The sequence below is a fragment of the Hypanus sabinus genome, chromosome X2 (genome assembly GCF_030144855.1).
Source record: "Hypanus sabinus isolate sHypSab1 chromosome X2, sHypSab1.hap1, whole genome shotgun sequence".
Classification (NCBI taxonomy): Eukaryota; Metazoa; Chordata; class Chondrichthyes; order Myliobatiformes; family Dasyatidae; genus Hypanus; species Hypanus sabinus.
In genome coordinates, this window is record NC_082739.1 from 12,741,799 (window position 1) to 12,760,518 (window position 18,720).

Here is an 18,720-nt window from a genome sequence, read left to right on the forward strand (position 1 = left end):
AGCCATGATCTTATTGAGTGGCAGAGCAGATTCAAGGCACTGAGTGGTCTACACACACTGTATTTGTCGATGTTCGTAGGTTTGCATATTGCTTACAAAGTACTCACAATAGCGACAGGTCATTTAGCCTGGGTGATGGGGTCCTTAATGATGCTGGATTTGTACTACATCTAATGTCATCTTTGCCTCAAACATATTCTTTAATTTCTTTTTCTCTCATGTGTGTATTTAACCAACTCAAGTACAACTTTGATATTTGCTTCAGCTGCTCCCTTCTAAATGACTAAATGAGTTCCTCACTCTAACATTCATTGAGTAAAATTATTTGCTGTTTAATTTATTAGTTGTTATTTGATATTGAAGGTCCTTGGCCAATGTTTATCTTAAGTGGAAATACTTTTATGAGTTTGCTGTCAAATATTTTCATGATCTTATAATCTTCTAATTGGTGACCCTTCCGCTCCTCAGCCTTCCTTTATTCAGAAAATGCTAAAATATTCACAACAATTACCTCCTACCTAAACCATAAGGAAAAGCCCTTAATTCCTGGGATAAACTTAGAAATTTCTTTTGCATCTTTACTTGATTCCCTACTTTTTTTATCATATGGTGATGAGAACTGCTCAAAGCATGCAAGATATGGTCTAACTATTCTCAATACATTTAATGTCAATTATTAGCTACGAAGTTCCTTTAGCAATGTATTCTTGTGTTTTATCTGTGCAACCAATGTTACTATTTATTCTGCACATCAGAATCAGGTTTAATACCACTGACATATGTCATGAAATATGTTGTTTTGTGGCAGCAGCACATTGCAATACATAATAAAAAACTATAAATTACAATTTTATATACTGTGTGTGTATATATATAAATTAAGTTATGCAAAAAGAGAGCAAAAAAACAAAAAAAAATTAGTAAGCTAGTGTGCTTTTGTTCATTGTCCATTCAGAAATCTGATTCAGAAGCTGTTCCTGAAATATTAAGTGTGTGTCTTCAGGCTCCTGTACAGCCTCCTTGACAGTAGCAACAAGAAGAGGGCACGTCCTGGGTGATGGGGTCCTTAATTATAGATTCCGCCTTTTTGAGGCATCGTCTTTTGAAGATGTCTTCGATGCTAAGGAGGCTAGGTCCTCTGGTGGAGCTGACTGAGTTAGCAACTTTCTGCAGCTTTTTCCGATCCTGTGCAGTGGCACCTCCACACCAGATGTAATGCATCTGAATGTATTTTTCTGATAGTTTTGTACTTAACTCCTGTTGGGGTACATGAAAAGTGAGTGAGTGTGTGTGTGCATGTGAGTGCGTGCGTGCGTGCACGTGCACGACTGTTGGACATATTATCTCCAAATGTACTATTAACTTGCAAACTGATTTGATAAAGAATGTAATGCTCCACAGAAATACCTCCACTTGCTGATTTTCATGATATTGTCCACTCTACAACAAACTGCTGCTGCAAAAGCAAGATTCTGCGGGTGCATTAATGTGAAATGCCTCTCACGAAAGCTAAATGTCAAACTTGTTTTTTTTCTCCACACTGTTTAACCTGCTTTGAACTTCCTGTACTTTTTATTTTTATTTTTGCTGATTTATTTTTGATTTTTGTTCACTTCTGACATGTTTTTTTTCCAGTTTGATTAGGAATTCTTCCTTTGGGATGGGCAAATCAGAGCCATGCAGTTTTCAAAGGGATTTTTGACTTTATACTTAAGCTTGATGCTTGGAGTGCTGCAGAAAGGTAAGGGTTAATTGACTTGCATTCACTTAAGGACATTGCATTCAAAAGACTGTAGGACAGAAACTTCCCATTTTATTCAATGAAAACAATTCATAACAAGGAAAAAAAAGCGTTAGAGGAAATAGACTTCTTAAATTATAACATTGACTCTTTTTGGCAACAGTTTACACCCCTGTGCAAAAGAGTTGCAAGTGAGAACAACTGTTTCACCACAGAAAATATCAAATTGTAAAGTAAGTTAGCAGAAAACAACACCATTAGTGCACTGTGGTCATGGAGACAGGAGAAAATTGGAACCTTAGAGTACTCTGCATGAAGGGTAGAGCCAGCAGATTCAATGGTAACTTTATAAAGAAAAAAAGACCTGAAGGAGAAACATCTGCAGAGTTTTGGAGAACTGGGATAAGGGACAGTTGATAGCTTTGCCAAGGAGCCTGTATGGAATGGCTTCCTCTTCTGAGCTTGAAAAGTTTGAGTTCCCACTAATCTCCAAGTCATGTTACATCTTTTAAGCAAAGTGATTATGAATTAATAACGCCAACTTGCACTTAGGTTTGAAACTATCTCATGAACCTAAAAGGAAATATCACCAAATGTTAATGCTTCCTGGTAAGCTGTAACTTGTCTACTGAGCACTCTCATAATTGGGATACTACAAAGTACATTTATCAAATTTTACTTTATAGATTCTGTGTCCATCTCCTGAATAAATACAGATGCAAAAAAATCAATTTAAGATCTCTCTCATCTCGTTTGGCTCCATGCATAGATTACGATTTTGATCTGCCAGAGGACCAATTTTGTCCCGCGCAATCTTTTTGCTCTGAACATATGTGTAGACTCCCTTAGGATTTTCCTTCATCTTGTCTGCTAAGGCAATCTCATGCCTTCTTTTAGCTCTCCTGATTTATTTCTTAAGTATTCTCTTTCATTTATTATACCCCATAAGTACCTCATTTGATCTTACCTGCCTATACTGCTATGCGCCCCTTTTTCTCTTAACCAGGACCTCAATATCTTATGAAAACCAAAGTTCTCTAAATCTATTATCTTTAATTCTGACATTTAGAAGCATTTAGAAGCTTTGTACTCTCAAAATTTCACTTTTGAAAGCCTCTTGCCAAGTACACTTTTCCCATCCAGCCCTTTTACAGTGTGGGAGTCCCAGTCAATATGTGGAAGAGTTAAAATCGCCTACTATAGCAACCTTATGTTTCTTGCAACAGTCTGCAATCTCTAAATCACACATACTTTTGGGTGGTCTATAATATAGCCCCATTAATGTGGTAATACTTTCTTATTCCTCAGTTCCACCCATATAGCCTCACTAGACGAGTTCTGCAGTCTGTCCTGACAGAGCACTGCTGTGACAATTTCCCTGACTGGTAATTCCAACCCTCCCCCTTTAATCTTTCCCGCTGTGTTGCATCTAAAACAACAGAATCCTGGAATATTGAGCTGTCAGTCTTGCCCCTCCTGCAACCAAGTCTTACTAATGGCTACAATGTCATAATTCCATGTGCTGATCAATGCCCTAAGCCAGGGTCGGCAACCTTTACCACAGAAAGAGCCATTTGGACCCATTTCCCACAGAAAAGAAAACACTGGGAGCCACAAAACCTGTTTGACATTTAAAATGAAATAACACTGCCTACAACGTTTTTTTTTGCCTTTATGCTATATATAAACAAACTATAATGTGTTGCATTTATGAAATCGATGAACTCCTGCAGAGAAAACGAAATTACATTTCTGCATGCAACAAAAACATTTTGAACTCCGAAAAAAAGACGTTGGGTTGAAGGTTACTTTTAAGTAAAATACTCAATGTCTATTTGAGTCCTTCTTGTATTTATGAAAAACGCCGAACTTAAATTTTCCGCCAGCAGCAAACCAAAAATAACGTCAGCCAGCTGTCAAGCTGAAAAATAAAAGGACTATTTCACTGAACAATGAAAAAATATGAATATACATAAAATAATAGGCAATTAAAATATTTATCATACTTGGTTAATTGGATTTCTGCTCCTGGACCTCAGCGCACAGCGTCTGCATGTCAGGGCTGTATGACGTCACCTTCATCTTTACACAGGATCGCAAGCTGTCATCTGTGAGGCGTGCGCGATGTTTGTTTTTAATAAAGTTCATGTTGGAGAACACCTGCTCACATACATATGTGGATCCAAAGATCGACAGGACTCCAAGCGCATACTTTTTAATGTTTACATAAATGTCGGGGATAGCATTCCATGTTTCAAACACAAGTTTGTCCGGTTTGGGGAGGTTTTCAATATCACTCCATTTGTGATTCTGAGCAAGAACGGCCTTCTGACGGGCACCATCTTCAACGTCTGCTGTCAAGCGTCTAAACTTGGACATCCATATGTCTTTGTCGGCTATGTCGGCCAGTTCCATCTCAAGATCAGGTTGACTCACACCTGCCAATGCAGTCGTATTCAGTAGGGATGAATCGATGCTTAGGGGAGTGACCAGGAAGGATAATGTGTTTTTTTCCTCTCTGAACTCACAGAAGTGTTTCCCAAACGATGTTTGCATTGCGATGATTGCAGAATGTAAATACTCCGAATTTATCATGTCGTGAGCTTGTTTGAACTCTCTCAAATTGGGGAAGTGAGACAATGTACCTTTCTGTAAATCTCTGACAAGCACTGTCAACTTGCGCTCGAATGCTAAAACATCCTCCAACATGTGCAGGGCTGTGTGTCCTTTCCCCTGAAGAGCTGTGTTCAGCGTGTTCAGGTGCGCTGTCATGAAGTGTTGCTTTTCCAGCCACTCTGGCTGTTACAGCTCAGGAAAGGTGAGCCCTTTGTTGCCCAAGAAAGTTTTCACTTCTTCCAGACACACGACAAAGCATTTCAGCACCTCCCCTCTGCACAGCCACCGGACTTTGCTGTGCAGCAGGAGATCAGAATATGCGCTTTCCAGCTCGTCCAGTAACAAATGGAATTGACGGTGATTTAAACATTTTGCCATTATTTTATTGACAATCTGAATGACAACATCCATTACTTCTGTGCATTCCGGAGGAAATGTTTGAGTGCACAGAGCCTCTTGGTGCAAGATGCAGTGAAAAGTCAGCAGCTTTCTGTCCAGCGACTTCTGCAGTAAAGCCACAAATCCCTTGTGCGCTCTTGTCATACTTGGTGCCCCATCGGTAGCTACTGACACCAGGTGGGTGGTCTTTATTCCTTTGGCTCTTAAACAATTCAAGACAGCCTCACAGATGTTCTCCCCCCGTGTTTGGCCTTTTAGAGGTATCAACTCAATCATTTCTTCCTGTGGCCCGGCAGAGTTTACATACCGGCAGAACAGCGCTATTTGTTCAATATCACCTTTGTCTTTAGACTCATCACAGGCAATCGAGTAGGCCACAGCTAAATTGATGTCTTTAATTTGCTGTCTTGTGATGTCTTCTGCCATTTTTCTGGTTCTGTCTTTGACAGTCTTTGCAGAGAGGGGCATATCCCTGATTTTCTGCACAGTTTCACTCTTGTTTTTAAAGTCCGTGAATAGATGTTCTGAAATCTTAATGAAAGATTCTTTTATATATTCACCATCTGTAAACTGCTTCCCATGCCTGACTATTTCCTGAGCGGCAACAAAACTAGCATTTGTAGTTGATTTTCCAGACTTCATCCACTTCTTGAAATGATTTTTGCTCAGATCAACCTTCTGCATCAGTTCCAAAACGGCTTTTTTTCTCTCATTTCCATCCGGATATTTTTGAGCAAAGGCTGCGTGTTTATTCTGGAAATGTCTTGCGACTTTTGACTTTTTATTGTTTGCTAGTTTCTCATTGCATATTAAGCATACCGGTAAACCAGTCTCGTCAGCAGTGAAAGCAAATGAATCTGCCCACGTATCATTAAACATTCTGTTTTCTTCAGTCACTTTTCTTTTTTTTAGAATTCTCCATAGTTAGCCTACCTTGGATCGAAAAATTAAAGAAATCGCGCACTGGCGGGAGTCAGGCATTGGCAGTGGTGACGTATATTAATAGCGACATAAAACACGTTTTATTTAGATTGTACAAGATCACCATAATCTTCAAATATAGAATTACATTTCAAAAACTAACAAACTAACATAAAATACATTTTAATTAAATACTTAACATTTATTTTCCAAAGCCACAGGGAGCCGCAGCACAGAGAGGAAAGAGTCGCATGCGGCTCCGGAGCCGTGGGTTGCCGACCCCTGCCCTAAGCCCATCTGCTTTCCTATAATACTGTTTGCAATGAAATATATGCAGCTCACGACTCTAGTCACACCAAACTCAACCTTTCGATTCCTGACTTTGAGATCTTAACAGCATGTCTCCTCAGCCTCTGCACTATCTTTTCTGGCACATTGGTTCCTATCCCCATGTAACTCTAGTTTTAAACCCAACAGTAAAGCACTAGCAAACCTTCCTACTAGTATATTAGTCCCCCTCCAGTTCAGGTGCTAACCATTTCTTCTGTACAGGTCCCACCTTCCCTGGAAGAGAGCCCAATGATCCAAAAATCTGAAGCCCTCCCTCCTACACCAACTCCTTAGCCACATGTTAAACTGTATGATTTTCCTATTTCTGGCCTCACTAGCAGGTGGCATGGATAGCAAACTTGAGATCAGAATCCTGGAGGTCCTGTCCTCTGACTTAGCACTTAACTCCCTGAACTCACTTTGCAGAACCTCGTCACTCTTCTTACCTTTATCATTGGACCATGACCTTCAACTGCTCATTTTCCCACTTAAGAATGCTGAGGACTTGATTTGAGATGTCCTGGATCCTGGCACCTGGGAGGCAACATACCATCTGGCAATCTCATTCTCATCCTCAAAATCTCATTTCCGTTCCCCTAACTAACGAATCCCCTTTCACCACAGCTCACCTCTTCTCTCCACTTCCTTTCAGAGTCACAGAGCCAGACTCAGTGCCAGAGACCTGAGCACTGTGACTTTCTTATGTTAGGTCATTTCCCTCTTCCCCCCTCCCCCACACCCAGCAGTATCCAAAGTGGTATACCTGTTGTTAAGAGGGATGGCTACAGGGATACTTTGCACTGTCTGTTAAACCCTTTCCCCTTCCCGACTGTCACCCAGTCTCCTGTGTCCTGCACCTTGGGTGTAACTATATCTCTATATGTCCGACATATCACCGCCCTCCCCCACAGTCTTCTGAATGATCCGAAGTTCATCCAGTTCTAGTTCCAACTCCTTAATGTGGAGTGTTAGAAGCTGCAGCTGGATGCTCTTCTTGCAGATGGAGTCTTCAGGGACCTGCCTTCCTGCATCCTGCAAGAGGAGCATTCAACTATCCTGCCTGGCATCCCTACTGTTCTAACTGTGCAAATATAAAGAAGGAAACAATAAATAAACTGGAAAAAAATCTACCAACAGCTTTTTTGCCTTCTCTCACTCAAGCCTCTCCTTGCTGAAGCCTCGAAAAACTAAAGCTTCAAATAACCACTCTAACACTGTCCACTCCAACAGTGGCGCTCCACTAACCCCTGCCTTATTTTTATTTGTTCTTGCCAATCACTTCTGATCACTGATTGGCTACTGCGCAAAACACCAAACTGCTGCAAATCGAAACTTTATTTACTCAGTTGCCGAACCTGAGTGAGCTATGTCTTCACACGCTTCAGAATCCTGAATGGCTGCTGCTCAAAACACTAAACTGCAGTGAATTGATACCTTATGTACTCAATTGGTGAATGCTGATTGGTCACTGCTCAAAAGATGTTCTTTTTTCCTTAAAAAAAGGAAGTCAAAAACCCAGTGTGCTGAAGAAAAAGCAAATTGTGCAAGCAATCAAGTTCATGAACGTGATTCCACGGCCATGAAGCCAGTCATCACTGCAGCCAATTCAGGAGCCCATTATTTGCAGGCCAGAGCCTCAGTTCAGCACAAAGACGAGTAAAGCTCACGGAGCAGCAAGTTGAACTGGCCCATCCTTCACCTCCAGCCCCAACACCATGACCTTTTCAATCTGGCCCGGCACTTAAATCATCCAAACCTCGGGTTGTGCCTTGCTCTCAGACCCAAGCTCTACCACTTCGATACACTCTCAGGCCCAGACCATGCTGCCACAATTTGGCCTGAACTCGACCTTTCCAATTTGGCCTGGTGCTTAAATTGTTCAAACTTCTGGTCTTTCCTTGTTCTCGGGCCTCACCGCCTCGACTGTACCTCACCTCCACTCGCATTGACTCAGTTCTGCAGCATTGAATCGCCTCAACTCCACTCCAGCAATGGTCAAACGTTGGCCTGTTCCTTGCCCTCGGCATCAGAAGGGCTGCCTCGATTTAGCCTGTACACACCATGTCACAACCATCCTGCAACCTCAAGACTTCAGTTCACTCTGCAAGAAGTGCCAGGTAACACTGGTGGTTCAAAGGCTCAACTCCTAAAGGGAAGTTACAGGCTACTGGTGGCAGTGATCGTTATCCAGAAAAATTGTGATTAATACTGTAATTTATAGTTTTGTTTGTTTTGCTTGTGCCATCTTAAATCAGAAATTTTTCTGATTTGTATCTGTTTATTTCAGACAGATAGCTAGGGGTGGGGTATTCATGTAGTATGGAAGCTCCATCTGGGCTAGTCTCTGTAGGTACTATTCAGGCAGCACCATCCAAAACTGTAACTTCTACCTCCAAGAAGAGCAAAGGCAGCAGGCACATGGGAACCACACTACCTATACATTTTCCCTTGCAGTCCACACAACCCTGACCTTTTGACATTCCTTTCTTGCCAGTGGGACTCCCTACCAAGTGCATTGAGGGAGTGCCTTCACCAGAAGGAAGGCAGCTGTTCAGGTGCTCAGCACCAACTTCTTCAGACCACTTTGGCCTGGGCAATGGACACCAGCCTTTCCAGTGATGTCCACATCACAAGTAATGAATTGAGTAAACTCCACTTGGAGCAAGCCAACAGTATGGCATGAATTTCTCACAAACTGAAGTCAGACTTACACTAAATTCAAATCATAGGCACACATAGGTGAGGTATATGAAAATTAACTTTGTGCAGCAGCAGCACACTACATTACAATCATGACAAACATAAGTTAATATAAACTTAAATTAACATAAACTATACATAGCATGCAAGCCAAATTATAGATATGGATATTAGTGCAAGTAGAGTAAGGAAATATAGTCTGAGGTCATTTTTGGGTTTTTCAGGTGGTTTCAAGACCTGATGGCAGTGGGGAAGAAGCTGTTGTTGAAACTTGAGGTGTGGCTCTTCAGGCTCCTGTACCACCTGTGGGTGGTCGCATCAAGGAGAGGGCATGGCCCAGATGGTACGGATCCTTGATAATGGATGATGTTGCCCTCCTGAAACATCACCTCTTGAAGATGTCCTGACTGCTGGATAGGATGGGTGCTCACAAGTATCAAACATCCTAATGTTCCTGGGTGAAGGGTGTCGAGAGCACGCCCACTGCACCATATAACCCTTGAAAACATGGGAAGCAGAAGCAGGACTAGGTTCTTTGACCCCTCATATCTGCGTCTCCACTCAATGAGATAATGGCTGATGTTATGTCCGAGCATCAGTTTCCTGCAGGAACCTCATACCTCTAGCTTCCTTGAATATCTCATTTCTTTTGTTTTAATATGTGTTTAATTCTCTTTCAGCATCTACAAGTCTAGTGACTGGATTCCTGAATCAACCCATCTATCTTGCAGTGGAAGATACAATGAATTATTCAAGCCCAGTGCAAACCATCAGCTGGAAGATAGGATCAGTGAAGATAGTCGAATACATTTCACTCGATCCACCAAAAGTCTTTCCTCAATTTGAGTCACGTGTGACTTACTTTTCAGAAAACAACTCGCTGTTCATTCACCAGCTGAGTCTTCAGGATGAAGGTCATTACATTATAACAACATCGTTAACATCTGGAACAGAATCTCATTCATCCATCAACCTGATGGTGCTAGGTCAGTTCATAACATTTTATTAACAAATTTAGCTAAATGAAGGTGGGAGAAATCAGTTAGCATCAGCACTTAATCTTCCTTGATAAAATATGATTAAAGTTCTCTGTGTTCTGTGACTTACAATCCTATACATAATAACAGAAGTAAATTCCACAACCTCTAGCATTTATTGTGCTTTGTGTCATCGTCTAGATGGAGTTTTCCCAGTGAATTTTGATAATGTGTCCCATCTGGAAAGTAATTCAAGCAATTTCCACCCAATGATGTGAGATAGTCATGCTTAATTCCCCAGTGAAAGGTACAGGAGATTGATTTTCCCACTCTTAAATTGGTAAGGAACCAGATATAGATTTGCTATGATATTCATTCTCCAACCATTGATGGACATTGGACAGCATCAGTGATTTTTCCATCAAGACCCATGGTTGAGATCAGGAGAAGCAATATCCTAAGATTGCTTGATAGCAGACAAAAGTGATCACTATAAATTTGAACCCAGTGATCCATCAATTAGTTCCTTTCCCCTTGTATTTACTCAATTCTAGTGAACTCTGCCTTACATGAACTGTGCTTTTGATTTAGTTCCAGTTTCACAGCCCAACATTACCGTACAGATTGAAAAATTACCCTCTCCAACGTTGACCATGAACTGTACAGTCAAAAATGGCTCTGATCCCCAATTCTCCTGGATAAAGGACAACAAAATCCTTGTGACTAACCAACATCGAATGTCAACTGACAACCACAGTTTACGGATCACCAACATAAAGAACTCAGACTGTGGAATTTACACCTGCTTTGTCCAAAACCCAGTCAACAGAGTGGAAAAACAACAACTGATCTCAGGTAAAGAAAAAGAACAAGCCTTTGTTTATATGGCACCTTCTACTACTTCAAGACACCTGAAAGCTCACTGTTGTTGCTTCCTTTAAAAAATAATTGCTATTGTCATTTTAGAATGCAGTGGTCAATCTACATTAAACAAGTTCCTGCAAATTGTGTTAGAAAATGTGTTACAAACTATGTTAGAATATTTTGGCCCACTTGTGTGCTGGTTGAGTGGTAAACATTTTTCAAGTCACCAGTAAGAACTCTCCTTTTCTTGAATTTCGCTATGAAATCCTTTGCATACTCAAAGGACACCAGATCAGGCAGTGAACTCCTTCTTTATACTGCGGTTTAGTAGTGTTTACTTCAGATTGTAAGATGATAGACTAGAAGGTTATCTTAACCTCTCAAAAAAGAAGGTTGTTTTTGGAAATTGGGTGAGCGAGGAGATTTGAGGCAAAAGTCTTTTTACACATAGAGTTGTTGATATTTGGAATCTGGTGCTAGGGGAAGAGGTGGTCAGATATAATCACTATAATCAACACAAAACTAAAATAAGCAAACCACTGAAGGGTGCAGGTCTACTGTGGGCATATGAGATTAGGGTAGATAGGCAGAGATGTAGTGTGCTTAAAGTCCTGTTTCTATACTATACAACTCCATGCTGTATTTGTCAGAGGAATTTTTGTCCTCTCTGGCACTTTTTTTTCTGAAATAAGGTCCCTCAGAGGGTATTAACAGTAGTGCAATAGGCAAAATGTGCCCTTGGTGAGATTTTCAGTCTCATTGGACTGAAAAGCTCTTCTTATTTACTCAAAGAAATAAAATACTAAATCAAGGTTTAGTATAATTGTTTCTCTTATTGTATTTAAAAGGGGAACACTCAAACTGAACCCTGTGTCTTTGACGAGATCTCTGATTTCCTATGGACGCTGATGAAGCCTCTCACATTTTGAGGATAGGTCATGTTCACAGTCAGCTTCCTGTCTCAGAATCAATTCAACCTGCTGTAGCTGATCCCTGCCATATCTTAAAGTTTGCTGCTCACTGCTGGGTTAGGGCCATTACCCAAATTCAACTGCATGAGAAAGAGGATCACATCTACTTCTCCCTCAGCTCACCAGGCAGAAAGTTATGGCACTGATGCTCAGGCAGAAATGTACTTGGCAATTGTCTGCCAGAAGAACCTTTCTGTATCCCCGGAGAGTCTCCATTGCCCCTTGCAAAACGAACATGTCTTCTGAGCATGGCTCATTATCATGTCCAGATCACCACAGCATCATTCATTTGGTCACTACACCCTTTCTCGTATACCACATTATAGACTTTAAGAGCTGTCTGGAGTGGGTGTATCTGTTGGGCTGTGCTGAGAAATGTGAGAACTCTCAACATATCAATAAGGGATGTATTAAGGAGCTGGAGTTGCAGCTTGGTGACCTTTGACTCATACAGCAGAATGAGGAGGTGATTGATAGGAGCTGCAGAGAGGTGGTCACCCCAGTTTGCAGGAGAAAGGTAACTGGGTGACTGTCAAGAGGAGGGGAAATGCACAGCCAGAGCAGAGTATACCTGTGGCAGTTCCCCTCAAGTATATAACTTTAGATATTATTGAGGGGAATGACCTACCAGGAGTGCCAAAGTGACTGGGTCTCCGACACAGAGTCTGCTGCTGTGGCTCAGAAGAACAGAGACATTAAGAGGAATGCAGTGTTGATAGGAGGTTCTTTACTCAAAGGAACAGAGACAAGGTTCTGTGAGCATGATAAAGACACCCGGATGGGATGTTGCCTCCCTGGTGTCAAGATCAGGGATGTCTCAGATCAGGTCCTTGGCATTCTCAAGAATAAAGGTGAGCAGCTGGAAGTCTTGGTGCATACTGGCACCAATGACATAGGTAGACAAGGGGAGGAGGTCCTGAAGAGCGATTTTAGGGAGCTACATAGAAAACTGGGAAACAGGACCTCCAGAGTAGTAATCTCTGGATTGCTGCCTGTGCCATGTGCCAGTGAGGGTAAGAATATAGTGATTTGGCAGGTGAATGCAAGGCTGAGGAACTGATGCAGGGGGCAAGGGTTCAGATTTAAGGATCATTGGGATCTCTTCTGGGGAAGGTATGACTATAACAAAACGGATGAGTTACACTTGAACCCGAGGGTAGGTTGGCTAGAGTTGTTCAGGTGGGTTTAAACTAATTTGGCAGGGAAACGGGAGCCAGAATGATGGTGCTGAAGATGAGGTAGTTGGTTTACAAACAGAGGCAGTGTGTAGTGAGACTCTTAACAAGGAGAGGCTGATGATCGGCCAAAATTGCAGTCAACAGGATGAGTTGCAACATAAAAGGAGGCTAAAAGCAAAAAGGGTGAATACAGGACTAAAGGTGTTATATTTGAATGTGTGCAGTATATGGAATAAGATCGATGAATTTGTAGCACAGTTACAGATTAGCAAGTACAATGTTGTAGGCATCACTGAATCATGGCTGAAAGAAGATTATCGCTGGGAGCTTAATGTCCAAGGATACACATTGTATTGTTAGGACAGGCAGGAAGGCAGATGGGGGTGGTGTTGCTCTGTTGGTATAAAAAATAAATTAAATCATGAGAAAGAGGTGACATAGGGTCAGAAGTTGTTGAATCATTGTGGATAGAGCTAAGGAACTGTAAGGGTAAAAAGAGCCTGATGGGAGTTGTATACAGACCCCCCCAAACAGCAGTAAGGATGTGGTCTACAAATTACAACAGCAGATAGAAAATTGCACGCCCAAAGGACAATGTTACACTAGTCGTGGGGGATTTCAATATACAGATGGATTGGGAAAATCAGGTTGGTGCAGGATTCGGGAATTTCTAGAATGCCTACAAGGTGGCTTTTTAGAGCAGCTCCTGTTTGAGCCTTCTAGGGGATCAGATATTCTGGATTGTGTGTTATGCTATGAACTGTAATTGATTAGGAAGCTTAAGGTGAAAGAACACTTAGGGGAAAGTGATTATAATATGATTGAGTTCGCCCTGAAATTTGAGAAGGAGAAGGTAAGGTCAGATGTATCCGTGTTACAGTGGAGTAAAGGGAATTACAGAAACATGAGAGAGGAGTTGGCCAGAATTGATTGGAAAAGAACACTGGCATGGATGATGGCAGAGCAGCAATGGCTAGAATTTCTGAAACCAATTCAGAAGGCACAGGATATATACATCCCAAAGTGGAGGAAGTATCTTAAAAGCACTGGTGAGGCCTCACTTTGCATATTGTGAGCAGGTTTGGGCCCCTTATGTGCTGAAGGATGTGCTGAAATTGAAGAGGGTTCAAAGAAGGTTCATGAAAATAATTCTGCGGCTAAATGGTTTATCATATGAAGAATGTTTGATGTCTCTGGGCCTGTATTCACTGGAATTCAGAAGAATGAGAGGAGCCCTCAAATGGTGAAAGGCCTTATTAGAGTGGATGTGGAAAAGATGTTTCCTATGGTGGGAGAGTCTAAGACCAGAGGACACAGCCTCAGAATAGAGGGGCATTTTTTAGAATGGAAACGAAGAGGAATTACTTTGGCCAGAGAGAGGTAAATCTGTGGAAGTCATTGCCACAGGCTGCTGTGGAGGCCAAGTTTTTCCTTATATTTAACGTAGAGGTTGATAGATTCTTGATTGGTCAGGGCATGAAGGGATATGGGGAGAAAGCAGGAGATTGGGGCTGAGAGGAAAATTGGATCAGCCATGATGGAATGGCAGAACAGACTCAATAGAGCAAATGGCCTAATTCTGCTCCTATATCTTATGGTCTTATAGACGCTGTGCTACATTATACAAATTTAGCCCCTGCTCATTATGGGACTTCTATAAACAGCATTTTAAGGTTTACATTAATTTATATTTGCAGAGTTTTTGCTTGGGAGCAATTTGTAACTTCGTTTGTTTTCTAATACCCAGCCGAACATTTCCAGGAATGTTTGCATCCATTATCTTGGGTTCCGGTTCTGTTCACCACTCTGGCAGTACTTTGTGTGGTCGGAATCCTTGCTGTTGTCTTCACGGTCAAGAGGTTCAAAGGAAGGCAGGGTAAGGCCATTAACCATATCAAGTTGGTCAGTGAGTCACTCATTACACTGCAGGAGATGTATCAAAGCACGATGAGTGAGCCAGTAGATTCCTTCTTCCAGGAATGAATGTGTGAGCAAGCGATCTGCTAAATCCTGGATAATGTCCAGGATAGTAAGGAAGGTAAATACAATTTTAGTTTTAACTTCACAAGGACTAAAACATAAATGCAATGATACAATGATGAGGCTTTATAAGGGATTGCTCAGATCACATCTGGAAAATTGTGAGCATATTTTGGCCTTGTCTCTAAGAAAGGATGTGCTGTCATTGAAAAGGGTCCAGAGGAGGTTTACAAGGCCTCAATAGAGTGGACATAGAGAGGATGTTTCCTATAGTGTGAGGGTCTAGGACCAGAGGACACAGCTTCAGAGTAAAAGGATGTCCCTTTAGAACAGAAATGAGGAGGAATTTCTTTAGCCAGAGGATGGTGAATCTGTGGAAGTCATTGCCCAAGGGTGAACTGCAGGCTAGTGGAGGGAAGAAGCACCTTACACTTTCTCCTGTAGAGACGTATCTCAACCCAGTCACCTTACTACAATTAGCTGTCAGAGTTGCAAAGCTTGTTAAAACACCAGGCAAAAACAGCAGCTTCAAACTATAAATCCACCCATTGCTCTTTTTGTCTACTCTGATTCAGCAGATGCTGGAAATGTTGAGCAACAGACACAACTTACTTACTGCCCTTTATGCCGTTGGCATTTCGGGCAGCAATGAAGATCCTCTATCTCTGGTGGTGTTCAGAGCTTCCTTCATTGTGTCAGTAGCTTCCTCTCAGTTTTCACTATCAGCCATGCAAGCCCCAGTTGGAGACTCAGGAATAGCGTTGCACACAGATGTAGAAGGATTCTTGTTAGCCCTGAGCTGAACCCTCAAGCTGGGAGGACTGGTGGACCACTCTTAGTCTGGCCTCTACCCTTTGACCTGTTTGGCATGGGTGACCCTGCCAAGAGCTAAAGCATAAAGCCCTGACTCCAGACAACACAGCTCTCTGGATCATTGGGGTACACAAGCCTCTAAACCCAATGACAAGATTGTGGTTCTCTATGAGGAACACACACAAAGTGCTGGAGGGAATCAGCAAGTCAGGCAGCATCTATGGAGAGGAAAAAATAAGTAGACATTTCAGGCCAAGACCCTTCATCATGACCAGAGGAAAGGTCTCATCCCGAAATGTCAGTTGTTTATTCCTCTCCATAGATGCTGCCTGACTCACTGAGTTCCTCCAGCATTTTGAGTGTGTTGTCTATTTCCTTGCCTTTCTGTGGCTGAGGGTAATGGCATAAATGACCACAAAGTAACTGGAAACCCTTGGGAAGATCGCTACAGTCACCCCTTTCCCCATTCCTGCACTCTGTTGAGGGAGATGAGAACGAAAGAACTTTCATGTCTACAGAATATTGCACAACATCTGGATTTTAAATTAAGTGTGTTAGTTGTGCTGTAGTTAGAGGTAAGGTGGAAGGCTCAATAGACAATCTGCACACAGCAGAGTCCTACAGGAAACGTAATCATGACCTCACCATCTGATCTGGTGATGGTGACCAAGAGATTAGTAAGCAGAACTCCTCACACTTCTCTGAATGGTGCCATGGGGTTTTATTCGCATTCAGAGAGGGCTAACAGTGCCTTGGTTTAAAATTTCACCTGTTAAGTCAGTACCTCCAGTGTTCAGCTCTAACAGGGGTATCAGTTTGGATTTTATGCTCCAGATTCTGTCATGAGACTTGAATCCACAATCACACACAACTCAGACAAGGAATAACTGATGCTTCTTCACTCTGAATAATAGCGGAAGTGAGTGAGAGTAAAGCCTGCAATCTGATTTAGTTATTGCTCATATTCTGCAGGAAGGTAGGAACGATTGAAATAATTTCTATTTAAGATGAGTTTAAATATTGTCCTTTTGCATTACAGAGGATGATGTCCAACATGAACAAGGAAAAGACAATGTGAGTAGGAATTAAAGTTGTGCTTCAAGGAACAAATTATTAAGTTGGAAATAACTTTACATATTTGTGTACTGAACTAAAGTATTATGAATATTCACAAGAGGACTGAGTATTCATGTTAAAACAGATTGCTTAATCCTGCCAGGCTTGTTTAAATTATAGTTGGGTGTTTAAGTTAACCCTGATCCACTGAGTTTAAATGTGTACTCAGTAGTTTTCAATCTATTTTTCAGATGCCTGATGTTGGGGAGGAGTCCCAGGATGCCCAGTACTCCAATCTGCTTCTGGACAACACCCATGGTAATAAACAGGAGGTTAATTCCACTTACTGCATCATTGGAGCACCCCCTGTGAGCCCTGTTGAAACTGAAGGACACTGTTCATTTCATCTTTGAACTTGATGCTTCTCAGTTCACTGAGCAGAACTGACTGGAAAGAGCCTGAAGTGAGGGTTTACAAAGACAAACAGATTTACTGAAACTCGTTAGGCTGTCCTGTGGGGAATGAAACTGCTAAAGAATGGAAAGCATTGGGTACAAAGGCACGAGTCTCCCAAATGTAGGCTCAGCCTCCTTCATCACTGCTGATTAGGGAGCAGCAGATCTGGATCTATTCTCTCTATCCTCCACAAACAGCAAGGAGAGATGCTAAGTTCTTCATCTGCTTAATGAAACAATCTTCAGAGGAGGGAAAAAGGGTGGTAATTATCTCCAGTTCTCAGCTCTGCCTGGAGATAGTCTGAGGAACATAAAGGCCCGGAAACTGTTGGAATGGATTTCTGCTCTCTTCCCCTCAACCCCCCTCATATTCCCCCCACTGGAAATTCCAACAAATAAAGATTAATCAACTTTAACAGAAAGCATTACTAAGGTGCTTTACACCAGATTGCGATATGCCAGAGATGTTGACAACCAATCAAATATCTTTATGTACAGTCACAGTTATAACGAGAAGTAACAGCCGATTTACAAAGTGCGAGATCTCTATATATATAATGATCAGATAATTTGCAATGATTTGGTTGAGATGATTCATGTCAGGTGTTCATGTGGTTTGACTCGCACATATTCTGTATATATCAATCTGATTTTGTTTGAGCTACTCCAATTGTTGGCTATAATTATAACCCAATGACCTTTGGGGTGCTACCATAGTTGATGTCATCTATGAATGGAGTGTTCAATCATTCTGCTTTTGGGAAAAAAGGGTTAGGAACAGAAAATGATAAGATAAACAGTGTAACAATGTGTGATCATATTACTGTGAATGTGTTTTTAATACCACTATGATGGGCAATAATTATTAATGAGTTTGTGCAGTGTGTAGGTGTGTTCATTGCTGAATGTTTGTGTCTGAGTCCATAAGCAAGTGTAGTTTACAAATAGGGAAGAACTTTGGTGTCCAATGGCAAGTTTTGTTAGCATGCATTTGTGAGTTGTTAAATTGTGTGTGCATTCATAAGTTATACAGAACAGAAAGAAGGCCTTTGTCCTGAACTTCCATGCCAACCAAGATGCCCATTTATGCTGAACCCATTTGCCTGCATTTGTCTCATATCTCACGAAACCTTTCCTCTCCATGTATCTGTCCAAATGCTTTTTAAACATTGTAATTTTACCTGCCTCTCCTACTTCATTCGACAGCTTGTTCCATGCATCTAGCAGACTATGTGAACCTTGTCCCTCATATCCCCTTTAAATCTTTCCCCTCTCACCTTAAACCTATCCCGTCTAGTTTTAGTCATTCTTACCATGGGAAACAGACTCTCTATCCACCCTATGCCTCTCAAAATTTTATACAGACATATCATGTTTTCTTTCAAGCTCTCACTCCAGGGAAACCAGATACAGCCTATCCAATTTTTCCTGATAACTCAAGCCCTCCAATCCGGGTGATATCATTGTGAACTTTCTCTGCACACCCTCTAACTTAAGCACATCCTTCCTACAGCATGTTGACCAGAACTGCACACAATACTTCAGAAGCGTCCTCCGCAACATTTTGTATGACTGTGTGTTTCTGCTCATGAGTTTGTGTGAAGCTGAATGGCAGAGTCAGAGCTGGTTACATGTCCTCTCAGTGCAAAATTGGAAGGGAAAACCATAAAAATATTTCTGAACTTTACATTTACACTTGATGGTGAGGATAATGAGGAT

At 41.6% G+C, this 18,720-nt stretch overlaps 1 protein-coding gene across 2 annotated transcripts in view; it reads left to right on the plus strand.

Annotated features, from left to right (window-relative positions):
* Positions 1-18,641, plus strand: part of LOC132385153 (hepatic and glial cell adhesion molecule-like) — a 32,086-nt gene extending 13,445 nt beyond the window's left edge. Inside the window, exons 2-7 of one of the 2 annotated variants that reach the window (XM_059956975.1) lie at positions 1,636-1,741; positions 9,388-9,693; positions 10,276-10,539; positions 14,445-14,573; positions 16,530-16,564; positions 16,798-18,641. In XM_059956975.1, coding sequence (XP_059812958.1) covers positions 1,678-1,741; positions 9,388-9,693; positions 10,276-10,539; positions 14,445-14,573; positions 16,530-16,564; positions 16,798-16,959 — 960 coding nt within the window. In that variant the 5' untranslated portion in view covers positions 1,636-1,677 and the 3' untranslated portion in view covers positions 16,960-18,641. Of the gene's footprint in view, positions 1-1,161; positions 1,742-9,387; positions 9,694-10,275; positions 10,540-14,444; positions 14,574-16,529; positions 16,565-16,797 lie in introns of those variants that run through there. The other variant, XM_059956974.1, reaches the window with a different exon arrangement.
* The last annotated feature ends 79 nt before the right edge of the window (positions 18,642-18,720 follow it).